A 19,121-nucleotide genomic window follows, 5' to 3' on the forward strand; every position below is an offset into this window, starting at 1 on the left:
TGCAAAAGTTCTCAGACTTCTCAGGAATTGGGTAAGTGTCCTAAGTTTGAGTAAGATCTGAACCTGGAAACGGGGGAAGAATCTAAGCCTGGTGAGAGAGCAGAGAAACCCATCTCCAAAGCTAAAGTTTGCATACAATCTGTGCTGTGTCGCCTAATTTATAAATTCTTAAAATTATCACTCTCATGTGGACAGAGCTTTGCAGTTAGCAAAGCAAATTCACATCAATTATTTTGTTATTTTGACAATGAAGGAGTGAAATAGGAGGATGGGGATTATCTACCAAAGAAGTCAAAACTGGAATCTTTAGCAGATTTTGTACAGGGAAATTCTCTGCTCTAAGGTTACAGTCAGCACCGCTAGTCCCTTTTCTGCCCTCAGTTATCTGAACTAATAATCATGGAGACAGTTAAACAGAAGAGAGGGTAAGCCAGTAGACTAGAGACAGAGCATTTTTTCATCCTCTTGTCAAGTCCTACAATGTTCCAGGCACTTTACTAGGCTCTGAGGATACAACAGGCTGCAAAACTGGCAAGGTCCTTGGTATTTATCCAATGGACAAAGAACCCCATTAGCAAGTCCCCAAAGAACCTCAAATCAAATTAATATGACTTGTTCCTACCACCTGCCACCTTGTTGTGGTCACAAGACTATGTAGTCATACCATGTCTTCCAAGTGGGGAGAGAGGCTTAAAGCATGACTGAACTGAAGCAGGCTTCCAAAAGGAATTTTCTGATAATTATATTTTACCAGTTAAGTTAGATAAAGTTATTATCTTTTAAGAGATTCTGGCCTGGGTGCGGTGGCTCAAGCCTGTAATCCCAGCACCTTGGGAGGCTGAGACGGCTGAATCACGAGGTCAGAAGTTCGAGACCAGGCTGGCCAACATGGGGAAACCCTGTCTCTATTAAAAATACAAAAAATTAGCCAGGTTTGGTGGCTGGCGCCTGTAATCCCAGCTACTTGGGAGGCTGAGGCAAGGGAATCGCTTGAACTCAGGAGGCGGAGGTTGCAGTAAGCCGAAATCGCGCCACTGCACTCCAGCCTGGGTGACAGTGTGAGACTCCGCCTCAAAAAAAATTTTATAAGAACCTAAGAATTCTAATATGTGTCATAACTTGAAGCCCTGAATCACAATCAATGCTAGCACACCTTGGACAATTCTGATCCACAAAAGTCTAGGACCATGGCTCTAAACCGTTAATATGCATAACAGTCATATTAGTAAAAATGTCACTTACAAGCCCTGCACTGATTCAGTGAGTGGGACCCAGGAATCTGTGTTTTTACTAAGCTGCCAGATGATTCTAATGTGAGTGATCTGCAGATCATGCTTTGATGGAAAAACGATCAAGAAAAATAAAAATAAAAGTTGCAAATAAGGGAATGTATTTGCACTCCCCAAATTTCCAACAATAATATATACACAGAGAGTGCTAAAAGAAATTGGGATATTTATTAAGAAAAACAAAAGCCTCAGAAAGAACCTATGGCCAAATATGCCTAAAGTGCTGTCCTAACGTAAAAGATGTAACCTGTTTTTCTCTTTCTCAAGGCAGAACGAGGGTTAGTGAGTAGAAGCCACAGGGATGGAAACGTCAACTCAATATCAGGAAAACCTTTCAAGCTCTAGAGCTGCCCAAACTTTGAGCAGGCTGCTCAGATGGGAAGCTTCTCTCATTGCAGGAGTTCAAGCAGAGATGGGATGCCCATCACCAGTGATGACAAGGAAACTGTTGATTTGTTAGCAATTCCCTCAGCTCCTGATAAACCTTGTGTACACCTGCAGTGATGTTCACCGTACTGTAATATCTTGCTAGTGTATCCCTTGCTTCAGTGGTTCATGTTTATATCTGCTGCATGCTGCCTTCTGCATTAAATGCTCAATACATAGTTCCCGTGAATCAAACTTCAGAACCTAATAAATTGAGTTCCAGAATCTGCAAACCTGGAGTTCTGATGGGCTTCCTATAACCTCAAAAGGAAAATCTGGGTTTTACAGCCACCTCTTCTACTATCCACAATGAACCTTTAGCAATTTATCTGCACTTCTTCAGTAAAGTTTTAAAGTTTCCTTCAATAAAGGTCTTATACTTTTCAAAAAAAAACCACTTTTTTTAAGGAACTTTAGTTATTGCTTCTGCGGATGGTGTTTTTATTTTTTGAGACAGGGTCTGGCTCTGTCACCCAAGCTGGAGTGGAGTGCAGTGGCACAGTAGTATTTTTCTTAATTCACATACTAATTGGTTTTTTCTCATGTGTAGGAAAGTCACTGAGGATTGAGTGTTATCTCATATCGTCCATCCTTATGAAATATCTTATTACTTTTCACAGTTTACAGTGGATTTTCCTGGAAGATGATTATAATAGATCATACAGATGGTTAATAAATAATGGAAGCTTTGCTCTCTTTTTCCAGTTTTTTAATATTTCTTCTTTCTGTTCTTTGGATTTTGTATGTACAATGTTGACCACAAGAGACGATAAGACATCATTGTCTTATTCCTCACTTTAGTAGGAATGCAGCTAATGTTTTATCATTAGGTTATTTCTTTTCTTCTCTGCCACTATGTGCACTATGGGTTTCCTAGAGTGGGAAAAGTGATTTCTATAAAACCAAGATAGATATTGGTGGGTGGGGAAAACACAGCTGCAGAACAAGATTAAGGATGAGACAAGGACAAAGAGGCTGGCTCCAAATTCACTGAGAATCCGAGTTTGCACATTTGATGAACCTCTTAGAATTCCACACACTGGCATTATGCCTCTTTCTAATACATGCATGCAGACAAATTAAAATTGCCCCCAAAATATTTATATGAAAATAATTCATGTTTAGAAGCTATATTTAGAAGACTATGTAACCTATATGTCTAGACAAATGGTGTCATCATTCAACCAAATGCTGTCTTCACTTCTATTTTGATCATGGGTTGCATATTTCCAAAGACACTTCTTGTCCAACAGAAAATAGTCAAACACAATTGCAGACATCTCTGCTACTGTGTACACTAGTTAGTACAATTTTAGCAATCAAAACCCTCTAAGAATGTCTTTCCAAAGCATATTTTATTTCATTGGCTACCCATTTGCTTATTTAATAATAAAATTGCATGTAAATAAAAGGGCCATAAGGATAGGACCAAGCTTGGGAGACCTATGATTCTAAACCATTGAGGCCAGGCTTGGCTGTTTCTAATTCAACTTGGAAAAGTAAAATTCCATTTTGTCAAAAAGACTTTAAAGGAAGGAGGCCCCACAATATCAGAGTGTTGTCATGAACTGGGTCTTCTCAATGTGAATCTTGTAGACTAAGTTCTCTATACCTTTTAGGATCTCAGGGAAGATTTAACAAACAAAACCTAATTTTCAATTTTGAGTATTTTAATCCTTCATAAATCTGAAGAGAATCAGGAACACCTTTCATCAGCAAAAATGATCAATCAATTGATCATCTACTGTTATACAGATACTATGTTAGAGACTATACAGTTCCTAGAGAAGAGGAAGCCATAGTTTCTCCCCTCAAGGAATACTTGATATAACAGGAATTAAATAAGGAATTGTATACTCTAAAGCAGTATGAATGTCATGAGAAATAGTGCTGTAAACAGGCCACTGCTATCCAGCAGAAATAGAGAACAAATGCCCAAGTTGAAGAAATGTGAAAAAGGTATGTTCTGAAAACCATAGGAAGAAGAGTTTGATCCCAATCCTGAGATGAACTTCTTTTAAATTGATTCTTTGTTTGAATAATCAATGGGTACCCAAAGATAGAAGTCAACAGGTGGTTAATAAGAATAGGTCCATCTGGTCTAAACTTATTTCCTTTAAAAAAAATGAGTATGAAAATGCCTTCATTTGAAGAAGGAATGTTTTCCATGGTTTGTAGGCAAACTAGAGAAATATGAACAAAATGGTAGAGTTGATAGATTAAACAATGACTCATCAACTTTATCCAAAAAGTCAAGGTGATCATGGAAAGTTGTAATCTTAACTCTGACTCTAAGTGGCTGGACAAGGCTGAGTTTTGAAGTCAGAAACAGTTGGGTCTGAATTCCAGCTTTGTTGTTTACTACTTGTGTGACTTTGGGCATGTTACTTACCCTAACACTCAATTTTCTCATCTTTAAAATGACAATGATCATAATACTTTACTTCTTTGAGTTATAAAAATTAGATGCAAATGATGGACTTAGGGCTCTCAAATATAGTAACAAACATTCTTTTCTGGAATAATGTTAGGTTTCATAATCATAATCATTATTATTAATAAAATGGAAGGAGGTCTCTAGTGACCTGTCCAGTACTTTTTAAATGTTTGCCTTGGGTGAGGAAAATGAAGGTATGCCTATAAAATTGTAAATTTTATACATGCAGCTAGAAATTTATTTATCTTACATTTTTATGATTTATATTTTGCCCCCATGGTTGAGTTTTACAGTTATTTTTATTTAGCTCCATCTCTTCAATACCAGCTGATTGGTTTCTTTTTAAATCCTTAAGCCTGCCCTCTAATATGTTAGTTCTCCCTCAGAGCCACAGAAAAAGTGTCTTGATTTAGTAACATGATACAAGATTATTCCATTTATGGAGATAGGGATGACTCAGAAAACTTGTGGTTGGAGGGTGAGATAGTTTGGATGTTCATCCCCTTCAAATCCCATGTTGAAATGTAATCTCCAGAGTTGGAGGTTGGGCCTAGTGTGAGGTGTCTGGGTTATGGGGGTGGAGGCCACATGGATGGCTTGGTGCCCTCCTTGCAGTAACAAGCCAATTGTCACTCTACTAGTTATTGTGAGATCTGGTTGTTAAAAAGAGTCTAGCATCTCCCTCCTCTCTTTCTCTCTCTTGCTCCCCTTCTTGCCTTGAGACATGTATGAACCCCCCTTCATCTTCTGCCATGAGTAAAAGCTTCCTGAGGCCTCACCAGAAGCTGAGCCAATGCTGATGCCATGCTCGTACAGCCTGTAGAGCCATTAGACAAATAAACCTCTTTTCCTTGTAAATTACCCAGCCTCAAGTATTCATTTATAGCAACACAAAATGGGCCAATACAGGGGGTAAGAGTATAGAGCTAAGAATTCTGTTTTGGTTGCATCACATTTCATTTAAGATTTCCAAGAGACACCTATATGGGGTTGTCAAGGAAGCAAATTGGATCTTCTCTCTGGATCTCAGAGGAGTGTTATGTCCTGGAGACATTGATCAAAGAGTGAGCTGACAGCATGAAGACTGTATTTAAAGTTATAGATGGTGAATGTATAAAGTAAGAGCATAGTCTGAGAAGAGTATCAAGAGCCAAGTCCTGAAGAACTCCAACAGTTTGAGGCCAGAGAGAGGGGAAGAGCCTCTAAAAGAGACTGGGAAAAAGTTGCTGGTGAGTTAGCAAGAAAACCAGGAAAGTATGGTGTTAAGGAAAATTAAGGTAGGAAGTATTTTAAGAAGGAAGCTAGGCCAACTCTAAGAGGTCAAGTAAGAATACCTTTTCAAAATTTGAAACTTCTATAAGTCAAAAGTTAACCAAAGTTAAAAAGCAAGCAGGAGATGGGGAGGTGTATTTGCCAATTCTATGACACAGAATGAATATACAGAATATAACAAAGAACACCCAGAAATTAATAAGAAAAATACAACAAAGTTGTCACAAAAAGGGCCAAACACATAAAGATGCACTTTATATAAGAATAAATATAAATAGTATATAACTAATTTAAAAGAGGTTCAATCTGACAAACCACTAAGTAATGCAAATTAAATGATACAGCAATTACTTTTACACTAACCTAATATTTTTTAATTAAGAAAATATGAAAGATTGATAATATTCAATGTTGGTGAGGAGAACTCACACTCACAGATGAGAATGCAAATTGTTACAGTGTGTTAGGATGCCAATATTATAGTAAACATAAACATTTTAAATGAGCATACCTGTCAATACAGCAATTTCATTTTTGGTAGCTATCTGAAAGAAATACTAGCACATGCACCAAGAAATGTGTTCAAGGGCATTAAAAACAGTACAGTTTGCAATGACAAATAATTGGAAATACTTACATGCCCACTAATAGCAAATAATTAAATAAATTTTAATATGTATTTTTAGTACAGAAGATTATGGAACAGCTGAAACAAGTGAGTTAGAGCTATATTTTCCCCAGTGAAAAGATCTTCAAAATGTATTGTTAAAGGATAAAAAAACAAGATGTAGAAAATTACATATAAAATGATCCCATTTACACAGAGTGAGAAAAAGTTATATTTCTATGGTTTTTATGAATGTCTGTAAATACATTGAAATGATCAGCAGACTAATGTTAACTATTGCCTCTGGGAACAGGGGTAGGATTAGCAGGATTAAAGCTGATACTGATTTTCATTGTTTTGGTTTTATATTTCTTCAATTCATCTGAATTTGCTAATGATCTACTTGTGGGATTTTTAAGAAAAATGCAAAAATTGTCTTAGTTGTGTTAAGTTAAAACAATTGATCAGAAGAATTAATTTTAGAATTTTTTAATTCATGAAGAGTTTAAGTTCCTATTACATATCAGACAATATGTAGAGTATTTGGTATACAGCAGTGAATAAAATAGGCAGAATTCCTGTCCTTTGTAAGATTTAACCTCTAGCAGATGCAGGTTTCAACTATTCTGTATAGGCTACCCTTACTCTTATAAGGTTCTCCACTCCCACAGTAAAACATCACAGACCAACTTCCTGCACTTTTCATGAACTCATGAAGAAACTTATGGAAGACTGTAATCCCAGCACTTTGGGAGGCTGAGGTGGGTGGATCACAGGGTCAGGAGATCGAGACCATCCTGGCTAACACGGTGAAACCCTGTCTCTACTAAAAATACAAAAAAATTAGCCAGGCATAGTGGCGGGTGCCTGTAGTCCCAGCTACTGGGGAGGATGAGGAAAGAGAATGGCGTGAACCTGGGAGGCGGAGCTTGCAGTGAGCCCAGATCACACCACTGCACTCCAGCCTGGGCGACAGAGCGAAACTCCGTCTCAAAAAGAAAAAAAAAAAAAAAAGACTGAACAAAAAGCAGCAGAAAACTCTGCAGACCTAAATGGCCCTGTCTGACAACTTTGAAGAGAGTAGTGGTTCTCCTAGCACAGAGTTTGAGATCTGAGAACGGACAGACTGCCTCCTCAAGTGGGTCCCTGACCCCCAAGTAGCCTGACTGGGAGGCACCTCCAAGTGGGGGCAGACTGATACCTCACACAGCCAGGTACCTCTCAGAGATGAAGCTTCCAGAGGAACGATCAGGCAGCAACATTTGCTGTTCAGCAATACTCGCTATTCTGCAGCCTCTGCTGCTGATACCCAGGCTAACAGGGTCTGGAGTGTTAACTCCAGCAAACTCCAACAGACCAGCATCTGAAGGTCCTGACTGTTAGAAGGAAAACTGAAAAGCAGAAAGGACGTCCACACCAAAACCCCATCGGTACGTCACCATGATCAAAGACCAAAGGTAGATAAAACCACAAAGATGGGGAAAAAACAGAGCAGAAAAGCTGAAAGTTCTAAAAATCAGAGCACCTCTCCCCCTACAAAGGAGTGCAGCTCCTCACCAGAAATGGAACAAAGCTGGATGGAGAATGACTTTGACGAGTTGAGAGAAGGCCTCAGACGATCAAACTTCTCTGAGCTAAAGGAGAAGTTTAAACCCATCGCAAAGAAGCTAAAAACCTTGCAGAAAGATTAGATCAATGGCTAACTAGAATAACCAGTGTGGAGTAGTCCTTAAATGACCTAATGGAGCTGAAAACCAAGGCACGAGAACTACGTGACAAATGCACTAGCCTCAGTAGCCGATTCGATCAACTGTAAGAAAGGGTATCAGTGATTGAAGATCAAATGAATGAAATGAAATGAGAAGAGAAGTTTAGAGACAAAGAGTAAAAACAAACAAACAAAGCCTCCAAGGAATATGGGACTATGTGAAAAGACCAAATCTACATCTGATTGGTGTACCTGAAAGTGACGGGGAGAATGGAACCAAGTTGGAAAACACTCTGCAGGATATTATCCAGGAGAACTTCCCCAACCTAGCAAGGCAGGCCAACATTTGAATTCAGGAAATACAGAGAATGCCACAAAGATACTCCTCGAGAAGAGCAACTCCAAGACACATAATTGTCAGATTCACCAAAGTTGAAATGAAGGAAAAAATGTTAAGGGCAGCCAGAGAGAAAGGTCAGGTTACCCACAAAGGGAAGCCCATCAGACTAACAATGGATCTCTCCGCAGAAACTCTACAAGCCAGAAGAGGGTGGGGGCCAATATTCAACATTCTTAGAGAAAAGAATTTTCAACCCAGAATTTCATATCCAGCCAAACTAAGCTTCATAAGTGAAGGAGAAATAAAATCCTTTACAGACAAGCAAATGCTGAGAGATTTTGTCACCACCAGGCCAGCCCTAAAAGAGCTCCTTAAGGAAGCACTAAACATGGAAAGGAACAACCAGTACCAGCCACTGCAAAAACATGCCAAATTGTAAAGACTATCAAGGCTAGGAAGAAACTGCATCAACTAACGAGCAAAATAACCAGCTAACATCATAATGACAGGATCAAATTCACACATAACAATACTAACCTTAAATGTAAATGGGCTAAATGCGCCAATTAAAAGACACAGACTGGCAAATTGGATAAAGAGTCAAGACCCATCAGTGTGCTGTATTCAGGAGACCCATCTCACATGCAGAGACACACATAGGCTCAAAATAAAGGGATGGAGGAAGATCTACCAAGCAAATGGTAAACAAAAAAAAGGCAGGGCTTGCAATCCTAGTCTTCGATAAAACAGACTTTAAACCAACAAAGATCAAAAGAGACAAAGAAGGCCATTACATAATGGTAAAGGGATCAATTCAACAAAGAGGGCTAACTATCCTAAATAGATATGCACCCAATACAGGAGGACCCAGATTCAAAAAGCAAGTCCTTAGAGACCTACAAAGAGACTTAGATTCCCACACAACAATAATGGGAGACTTTAACACCCCACTGTCAACATTAGACAGATCAATGAGACAGAAAGTTAACAAGGATATCCAAGAATTAAACTCAGCTCTGCATCAAGCAGACCTAATAGACGTCTACAGAACTCTCCACCCCAAATCAACAGAATATACATTCGTCTCAGCACCACATCGCACTTATTCCAAAATTGTCCACATAGTTGGAAGTAAAACACTCTTCAGCAAATGTAAAAGAAAGAAATTATAACAAACTGTCTCTCAGACCACAGTGCAATCAAACTAGAACTCAGGATTAAGAAACCCACTCAAAACCGCTCAACTGCATGGAAACAGAACAACCTGCTCCTGAATGACTACTGGGTACATAACAAAATGAAGGCAGAAATAAAGATATTCTTTGAAACCAGTGAGAACAAAGACAGAACATACCAGAATGTCTGGGACACATTTAAAGCAGTGTGTAGAGGGAAATTTATAGCACTAAATGCCCACAAGAGAAAGCAGCAGGAAAGATCTAAAATTGACACCCTAACATCACAATTAAAAGAACTAGAGCAGCAAGAGCAAACACATTCAAAAGCTAGCAGAAGGCAAGAAATAACTAAGATCAGAGCAGAACTGAAGGAAATAGAGACACAAAAAACCCTTCAAAAATCAATGAATCCAGGAGCTGGTTTTTTGAAAAGATCAACAAAATTGATAGATGGCTAGCAAGACTAATGAAGAAGAAAAGAGAGAAGACTCAAATAGACGCAATAAAAAATGATTAAGGGGATATCACCACGGATCCCACAGAAATACAAACTACCATCAGAGAATACTATAAACACCTCTATGCAAATAAACTAGAAAACCTAGAAGAAATGGATAAATTCCCAGACACATACACACTCCCAAGACTAAACCAGGAAGAAGTTGAATCCCTGGATAGACCAATAACAGGCTCTGAAATTGAGGCAGTAATTAATAGCCTACCAACCAAAAAAAATCCAGGATCAGATGGATTCACAGTCGAATTCTACCAGAGGTACAAGGAGGAGCTGGTACCATTCCAATATCCCTGATGAACATTGATGCAAAAATCCTCAATAAAATACTGGCAAACCAAATCCAGCAGCACATCAAAAAGCTTATCCACCATAATCAAGTGGGCTTCATCCCTGGGATGCAAGGCTGGTTCAACATATGCAAATCAATAAACGTAATCCAGCATATAAACAGAACCAAAGACAAAAACCACATGATTATCTCAATAGATGCAGAAAAGGCCTTTGACAAAATTCAACAGCCCTTCATGGTAAAAACTCTCAATAAATTAGGTATTGATGGGACATATATCAAAATAATAAGAGCTATTTATGACAAACCCACAGCCAATATCACACTGAATGGGCAAAAACTGGAAGCATTCCCTTTGAAAACTGGCACAAGACAGGAATGCCCTCTCTCACCACTCCTATTCAACATAGTGTTGGAAGTTCTGGCCAGGGCAATCAGGCAGGAGAAAGAAATAAAGGGTATTCAATTAGGAAAAGAGGAAGTCAAATTGTCCCTGTTTGCAGATGACATGACTGTATATTAGAAAACCCCATCGTCTCAGCCCAAAATCTCCTTAAGCTGATCAGCAACTTCAGCAAAGTCTCAGGATACAAAATCAATGCGCAAAAATCACAAGCATTCTTATACACCAATAACAGACAAACAGAGGGCCAAATCATGAGTGAACTCCCAATCACAATTGCTTCAAAGAGAATAAAATACCTAGGAATCCAACTTACAAGGGATGTGAAGGACCTCTTCAAGGAGAACTACAAACCACTGCTCAATGAAATAAAAGAGGACACAAACAAATGGAAGGACATTCCATGCTCATGGATAGGAAGAATCAATATCGTGAAAATGGCCATACTGCCCAAGGTAATTTATAAATTCAATGCCATCCTCATCAAGCTACCAATGACTTTCTTCACAGAATTGGAAAAAAACTACTTTAAAATTCATATGGAACCAAAAAAGAGCCCGCATTGCCAAGTCAACCCTAAGCCAAAAGAACAAAGCTGGAGGCATCATGCTACCTGACTTCAAACTATACTACAAGGCTACAGTCAGCAAAACAGCATGGTACTGGGACTAAAACAGAGATATAGACTAATGGAATACAACAGAGCCCTCAGAAATAATACCACACATCTACAACCATCTGATCTTTGACAAACCTGACAAAAACAAGAAATGGGGAAAGGATTCCCTATATAATAAATGGTGCTGGGAAAACTGGCTAGCCATAGGTAGAAAGCTGAAACTGGATCCCTTTCTTACACCTTATAAAAAATTAATTCAAGATGGATTAAAGACTTAAATGTCAGACCTAAAACCATAAAAACCCTAGAAGAAAACCTAGGCAATACCATTCAGGACATAGGAATGGGCAAGGACTACATGTCTAAAACACCAAAAACAACGGCAACAGAAGCTAAAATTGACAAATGGGATCTAATTAAACTAAAGAGCTTCTGCATGGCAAAAGAAACTACCATCAGAGTGAACAGGCAACCTACAGAATGGGAGAAAATTTTTGCAATCTACTCATCTGACAAAGGGTTAATATCCAGAATCTACAAAGAACTCAAACAAATTTACAAGAAAAAAACAAACAACCCCATCAACAAGTGGGTGAAGGATATGAACAGACACTTCTCAAAAGAAGGCATTTATGCAGCAAACAGACACATGAAAAAATGCTCATCATCACTGGCCATCAGAGAAATGCAAATCAAAACCACAATGAGATACCATCTCACACCAGTTAGAATGGTGATCATTAAAAAGTCAGGAAACAACAGGTGCTGGAGAGGATGTGGAGAAATAGGAACACTTTTACACTGTTGGTGGGACTGTAAACTAGTTCAACTATTTGGAAGACAGTGTGGCGATTCCTCAAGGATCTAGAACTAGAAATACCATTTGACCCAGCCATCCCATTACTGGGTATATACCCAAAGGATTATAAATCATGCTGCTATAAAGACACATGCGCACGTATGTTTATTGCGGCACTATTCACAATAGCAAACACTTGGAACCAACCCAAATGTCCATCAGTGATAGACAGGATTAAGAAAATGTGGCACATGTACACCATGGAATACTATGCGGCCATAAAAAATGATGAGTTCATGTCATTTGTAGGGACATGGATGAAGCTGGAAACCATCATTCTCAGCAAACTATCGCAAGGAGAAAAAAACAAACACCGCATATTCTCACTCATAGGTGGGAATTGAACAATGAGAACACTTGGGCACAGGAAGGGGAACATCACACTCTGGGGCCTGTCGTGGGGTGGGGGGAGGGGGGAGGGATAACATTAGGAGACATACCTAATGTAAATGACGAGTTAATGGGTGCAGCACACCAACATGGCACATGTATATATATGTAACAAACCTGCACGTTGTGGACATGTACCCTAGAACTTAAAGTATAATAAAAAAATAAATAAAATAAAATGGTAATTGTACTCATACCGTATAAGGTTCTTCAAAAAAAAAAGAAATTTATGGAAGAAAATATGGAGTGTACATCCATATGCCATCTCTAAATTGTCTCTTTGCTTTACAATGATCCTGCAGATTACCAGACGCAGCAGGATTTTAACAATACATCTTATTTAGTAAAATAGGCTTTCTTGGGCTGCCCTAGAAACTCCCAAACTCTCTATGAAAAAACCATCAACTGCTAAACAACTGACTTAGCAAATGTATTACCAGAGCATACGCTGTTTGTAAGTTGTCAACAGCCTGTACTTAGGCAACTGCTAGATTAAATAGCTAAAAACTATTTGGAACCCACACAGAAGTTCTTGTACACACACTTTATGGTTGAATTCTTTCTATGACACTCCTGAAGGCATAATAATTAAGAGAGAATGTCGGTTTCTAGGAGTATCCTTTGGGGTCTTTCCACCAGCTGAAACCACAACACCATGCTAGGCTTTAGCTACAAATCTGCCTACACTTGTAGCAAAAAATGGAATTCATGCTCTGAGCAGCCTCTGAGGCACAGGGTTTATATTTTATAGCAATTCTTATTTTTCTTTTCTTCTTTTCTTACACATGCAAATGAAAATATCCCCCAATTTTCAGCCGCCAGAACAGCTGAATACTAATCATCATTAGAAAAATTAAATGCTTGTTTCAAAGAAGGAACTACTCCTTAGAAATTCCTGCGCATCTCAGGGCAAAGAAAAAAATGTCATTGGCAATCCAGTTTTGCTACAGGATGAATGTACTTATCACACATAGCTTTGCATAGCTGAGAACAATTCTAGCCCAGGGTGACCAGAAAAGTCTCAGGGTTCGGAAAGAGGTACCATAACTAGACACTGAACATTCAACTCCAAAGTCACTTCCACCTCCATCCACTTATGTGACCTTGGGGAAAAAAAATCGCTGGACCTGTCGGTATTCTCTTATATTTCATTTCCTTCCTTGTACTGTTCTATCTGCCTGAAATGGCTTCCCTGCCTTCTCCTCCATGTCTCAAATTCTTAGGAAATACTGTTCTGTGTTCTGTGAAGCCTTCCCTGAGCTTCTTAAGCCAAATCAGCTTCCTTTCCTTTCTACCCCAATTCTAGATTGCCCATACATCCATTATATCACATGGTATTACTGTTGTATATTTATTATGGTATTTATTTTAGTTTATCATGTTATTTATGGCCATATTAGGTTCTCAGGCACTACGTTATTACTATTGGTCCTAATATTAAATAAAACTTTTAGTACCATTGTGAGTGCTTACTGTATGTCATGCCCTATATGAATATATTATCTCTACTCATCAGAAAACACACATGAGATGAGAATTAACATTCTCATCTATTTTAAAGGTGAGGAAAGTAAAACCAAGAGAGAGTATGCAGATGGCTAGTAGGAGCACTGAGAATCAAGACAAAACCTATTTTACTTTAAAATCCATGCTTTTAACCACTACTCTAAAGTACCACCTTTAAATAATAATAGATAACATTTACTAAATACTTGTTAAGTGTCAGGCTCTGTACCGTGCACTCCACATACACTAGCTAATTTTATTCTTATAAAAACTCTGTGATGTAGATATAGTGATTATTATCTTAAGTTTTTAAAAAATGAAATTGAGGTTAATAATGTTTAAACGACCTGCCCAAGGTCACAGAACTATGGGGACTTGATTAGAATTCAAGTCAGTCTCCCCCCAGAGCCTGAGTTCTTAACCATTGCTGTATTCCATGACCAGATAGTAGAATCTTTTATAATCTTTGCAAACTCTATGCAGGTTTCAGGGATAACCCCTTTGGAAACAGAAAACTGGAGCATTACCCCTTCTGAGTAATACAAATCAACCAAATCAATGAACTCCCTTAGTACACTCACCTTAGTACATGTGTGGATCCATTAATGGTTGTGGTTGAACAAGGGACAGTCTGGCCCAGAATGGAAGGTCTTCGGTAGCGCTCATCATCACAGCAGAGGATGATGAGGAAGGCACGTCTAAAAGACTTATTCAAGAAGGCGTAGAGAAAAGGGTTCAACCCGGAATTGATATAGCCGAGCCAGAGGAAAGCAGTCCACACCTGCCCAGGGACAGTGTAGTCTATGAAAGGATCCACAATATTGGTGACAAAGAATGGTGCCCAGCAGAGGCAGAAGCAACCCATGATGATGCACAGGGTCTTGGCTGCTTTGGTCTCTGTCCTCATGCGGTGAGTGCTATGCTGGTCTGCCGACTGAGGCCTGCTCTCGGAGGAGGCTCCTGCCCGTTGTAACATCTGGATCTGATGGGCATGCTCCTTAGCTGTGACATAGATGCGGTAATAGGCCAGCACCATGAGGAGAAATGGGATGTAGAAGGCCACCACAGAGCAGGTGATGGCGTAGGGCTTGTTGACCATGAAGACACAGTACGTAGAGTTAGAGTTCTGGTTGAACTTCCTCTTTTCTATCTGAGAGTTGGAGGGAGAGAGGAAATGAGGAAAGGAGGTAAAAAGGAAAGAAAAAGTGAAAAAGAAGTGGGAAAATTGGGGAAGAGTGTAAGAAAAGAAAAAGGGAAAAGGAAGAAAGTGGAGGATTGGAAGATAAAAAGAAGGGGAAGAGAACAGGGAAAGAAAATGGGAGAATAAAAGAGTAAAGGGGAAAGGAAAGAAAAGAAAGTTTATCAGCAAAGCTTTGGTTTTCTTATAAGCCTACAATACAAAGAACCTTGATGACAGAAAAGGAACATGATCATATCCCAGGGCCCAGAGAACTTATCTGTACAAGAGGAACTGAAGGCTCCAGGACAGAAGAGAAATAAAATAGAGACAGAATCATTTATTACATTTACCCAACCAGAAGTGAAATTCTGCCTCTGTTCTCCCTTCCCTGTCTGCTTGCACATAACAGATCAGTCTCTTAACAGAATGTCTGCAGATCAGTAACATTAGAGTCACCTGCAGTACATATTATAAGTGCAGATTCCTGCCCACTCCCTGCTGCCACCCCTCCACCCTCATCCTTGAAAGATCTACTAATTCTAAATCTCTGGGCAATGAAGCTCAGATATATGCATTTTAAGCAAGTTTTTTCCAATAATTCTAAAGCTCATTAATATTTGAGAACCATTGCTCTATACCATGCTAAACTTAGCTCTTTGGGGGATGCCATGGGGCACTTTTCTAGAGTCATTTCTCTACTTATTGAGTTCCCTGATGAAGGTTTGTCTCATTTAGATAACACAGAGTAACAGCCTGTGTTATAGTGTAACAGCTTGTGTTTTAGTGTAACAGCCAAGAGGTGCCTTAGGGCTTGGGGGAAAGAAAGGGTAGATATTTTAATGGAAGAAAAGAATATAAAGATTGGGCAGGGCAAGGTCATGAGGGAATTTGGAACCCAACCAGAGTTAGAACCTAGACAACACTCAATGCTTCAACTTACTCTCCTCCCAGTCTCTCCTGAACCCACTCCATTTAGGTGTTCACCCTAATCACTCCATTGAAAATGCTCTGGTCAAGGCTATCAATGACCTCTGTGTTGCCATTCCTCCTTTTAAATGAGCCATCTACACCTTTGACGTAGCTGAACCCTCCATCCTTCTTTTTTCAAATATTTGATTTAACCAAAATACATATAAAGTACATAAAGTGTATATACAGATGAATCAATTATTACATAGTAAATATGCCTGTGTAATTATTATTTAAATCAAACTATAGAATATTATCAACAACCCAGCAGCCTCCCAAATGCCTTCTCCTAGTCATTAATATGCCCAAACATAGCCACTCATCTACATCATCATAATGCAATTTTATTTGTTTTCCAACTAAGTATCAATATAATAATAAAACACACAATCTGTATCTTCTTTAATTTAATATTGTATCACTTACATTATTGCATGTACAGGTAGTTTATTCTTTTTCATTGTAGTATAATATTGCATTATAGGAATAAACTACAATATTACATATTCCAATATTGACAGACATTTGAGTCATTTTTGGGTTTGCGCTATTTTGCATAAAACTGTTATGAATATTCTTGTAGATGTTTGTGTGTGTGTGTGTGTGTGTGTGTGTGTGTGTGTGTGTATTTTCATCTCTCTTAGGTATATACCCAGGACTGAAATTGCTGTATCATAGCTTGGGTATATACAGCCAAACAGTTGCCAAAGGGACTGTATCAATTTATATTTCCACCACGAGAGCAGGAGAGTTCCAGTTACTCCACATGCTTGCCAACATTTGGAATTTATTGTCAGTATGTAGTGGTATCTCATTGTGGATTTGTTGATGATGTTGGTAAAGTTTATTTGATTACATAAGTAAAATACTCCATGTGTTTTTGACTCTTTCCATTGGTTTAGATTAGGATTTGTCTTATGTTTTGTTACTGAAAAGTGTCCTGGGCATCCATATCCACATAATCATAGTACATTGACATCACTCCTTTTGGAAAGCATGTGAGACTGAGTTTCTGCATCTGTTTCCTGATTAGCACTCTGGTTCCTTCAATGGGACGAGAGCATTGCCTTCAGAATGGTAAAATATTGCCTAGATCTTGTCAGTCCCAATTCTTGCAGCTGTATCTTCAGTTTCAATCCGAGTAAGTCACCTCAAACTCTCAGTGTGCCCTGGTTTCTGCATCTTTGTTCCCTGTTTACTATGTCCTGGCTATTTCATTGTAATTTTGAATTAAATCCAATAAACTTGAATCAAATCTAAGTTTATTACAACCCTTCAGTTTCTTATTGCAGTTTTACTGTGCATCTCCTGAGAACTAATAATGTTAATCACTGTTTTGCCCTTTCGATATCCTGTCTTTTGAATTGATTATTCAGGTATTTTCCCATTTTAAAAATTAAGTTGTAACTCTCTTTCTTATTGATTTTTAATATAATAGTTCTTTTATATTCTAGATGTCTTTTGTCAGATTTATGTGTTGCACATATATCACTCTGTGGCATGGCTTTTCACTCTAGTATCTTGTGATAGAAAGAAGTTCTGAAAGAACCTATACTTTTGGTTAGTACTTGTATCTTGTTTATGAAATCTTTGTTTACTCCTAAGTATAAAGATACTGGCCGGGCGTGGTGACTTACATCTGTAATCCCAGCACCTTGCGAGGCCGAGGTAGGCAAATCACTTGAGGCCAGGAGTTTAAGACCAGCCTGGCCAACACGGCAAAACACTGTCTCTATAAAAAAATACAAAAATTAGCCAGGCGTGGTGGCAGGCACCTGAATTCTAGCTCCTAGGGTGGCTGAGGCACTAGAATCGCTTGAACCCGGGGGGCAGAAGTTGCAGTGAGCTGAGATGATGCCACTGCACTCCAGCCTGGGTGAGAGTGAGACTCGGTCTCAAAGATATTGTCAAGAGATGTAAAGACATTCTTTTACATGATCAGTTAGCATGTCTTTATTGTGTTAATTTTTATGTCTTTTTTTTTTTTTTTTTTTTTTTTTACAGGGTCATGCTCTGTCACCCAGGCTGGAGTGCAGTTGTGCTCACTACAACCTCTGACTCCCAGGCTCTAGCAATTCTCCCACCTCAGCCTCCCTAGTAGCTGGGACTACAGGTGTGAGCCACCACCCCTAGTTAATTTTTAAATATTTTTTGTAAAGACAGGGTTTCATTGTGTGGCTCAGACTGGTCTCGAACTCTAGGCTCAAGCTATCAGCCCATCTCAGCGTCCCAAAGTGCTGGGATTACAGGCATGAGCCACTGTGCCTGACCAGTTTTTACATTTAATGCTTCTACCCACCAGAAATTAGTTTTTCTGTATGGTATGATGTACAAGATATGGATATTGAATTGACCCCTGCAGCATGTATTGAAAGGATTATCTTTCCCTAGTTGCACTGCAGTGTAAACTTGGTCATAAATCAGGGGACTGTATATGCATATGGCTCCACGTTTGGATTTCCTATTTGTTCTCTTGAGTTGTCTCTCTCTGCATGTACTGCTTTAACTTCTATAACTTCATACATCTTAGACATCTAGTTATAAAAGTCTTTGAATTGTGGTTTCTTTTCTTGAAGACTCTTGGATAATCTTTTATCTCAGTATTTCCATATAAAATTTAAATTAATATCTCAATTTCTATAAAAATCTTCTAGGATTTTGATTGGAATGAGAGTAAAATGATTAAGGGAAACCAACATCTTTACAATGTTGTCTTTGAATTAATTAACATGGTAATTCCTTCCCTTTGTCTTTTTAAGTATATTTCAATAATACTTTTTAATTTTATAATTTTCTTTGTGTCTTGCACATCTTTTGTTAGATTTGTTTCTAAGTATTTTACGCTTTTATTCTGTTGTAAATGGTACCATGTTAAAATCCTTACTCCTAATTGTTGCTAATATGTAGAACTTGGTGAGGATTTTTATTGTAAGCTGGCTATGTATTCAGCAACTTTGCTAAGTTAGATATCAACTAAAATTCATCTTTACATTCTTTTGAATTTTCTACAGGAAATACTCATATGATCTGCAAATAATGGCAGTTACATTTTTTTCTCTTTCCAATCCTAACATCACTTTCTCTTGCTTTATTGAGCTTGATAGGGCCTCCCATCTAATTTTGAATAAAAAT

At 38.5% G+C, this 19,121-nt stretch overlaps 1 protein-coding gene and 1 long non-coding RNA gene across 6 annotated transcripts in view; one reads left to right on the forward strand and one right to left on the reverse strand.

Moving 5' to 3' along the window:
- Positions 1–19,121, reverse strand: part of HTR4 (5-hydroxytryptamine receptor 4) — a 210,245-nt gene that overhangs the window by 52,937 nt on the left and 138,187 nt on the right. For all 5 annotated transcript variants that reach the window (XR_010157366.1, XM_016954012.4, XM_001162339.8 and 2 more), the window contains one exon: positions 14,422–14,990. Coding sequence is in view for 4 of the 5 variants with exons in the window: in XM_016954012.4 (XP_016809501.1) it covers positions 14,422–14,990 (569 nt within the window). In the remaining variant the exon portion in view is untranslated. The remainder of the gene's footprint in view (positions 1–14,421; positions 14,991–19,121) is intronic.
- The window catches only part of LOC129144028 (uncharacterized), a 108,124-nt gene that overhangs the window by 43,322 nt on the left and 45,681 nt on the right, over positions 1–19,121 (forward strand). The gene's annotated exons all lie outside the window — the stretch shown is intronic.

Source organism: Pan troglodytes, chromosome 4 (genome assembly GCF_028858775.2).
Source record: "Pan troglodytes isolate AG18354 chromosome 4, NHGRI_mPanTro3-v2.0_pri, whole genome shotgun sequence".
Lineage (NCBI taxonomy): Eukaryota > Metazoa > Chordata > Mammalia > Primates > Hominidae > Pan > Pan troglodytes.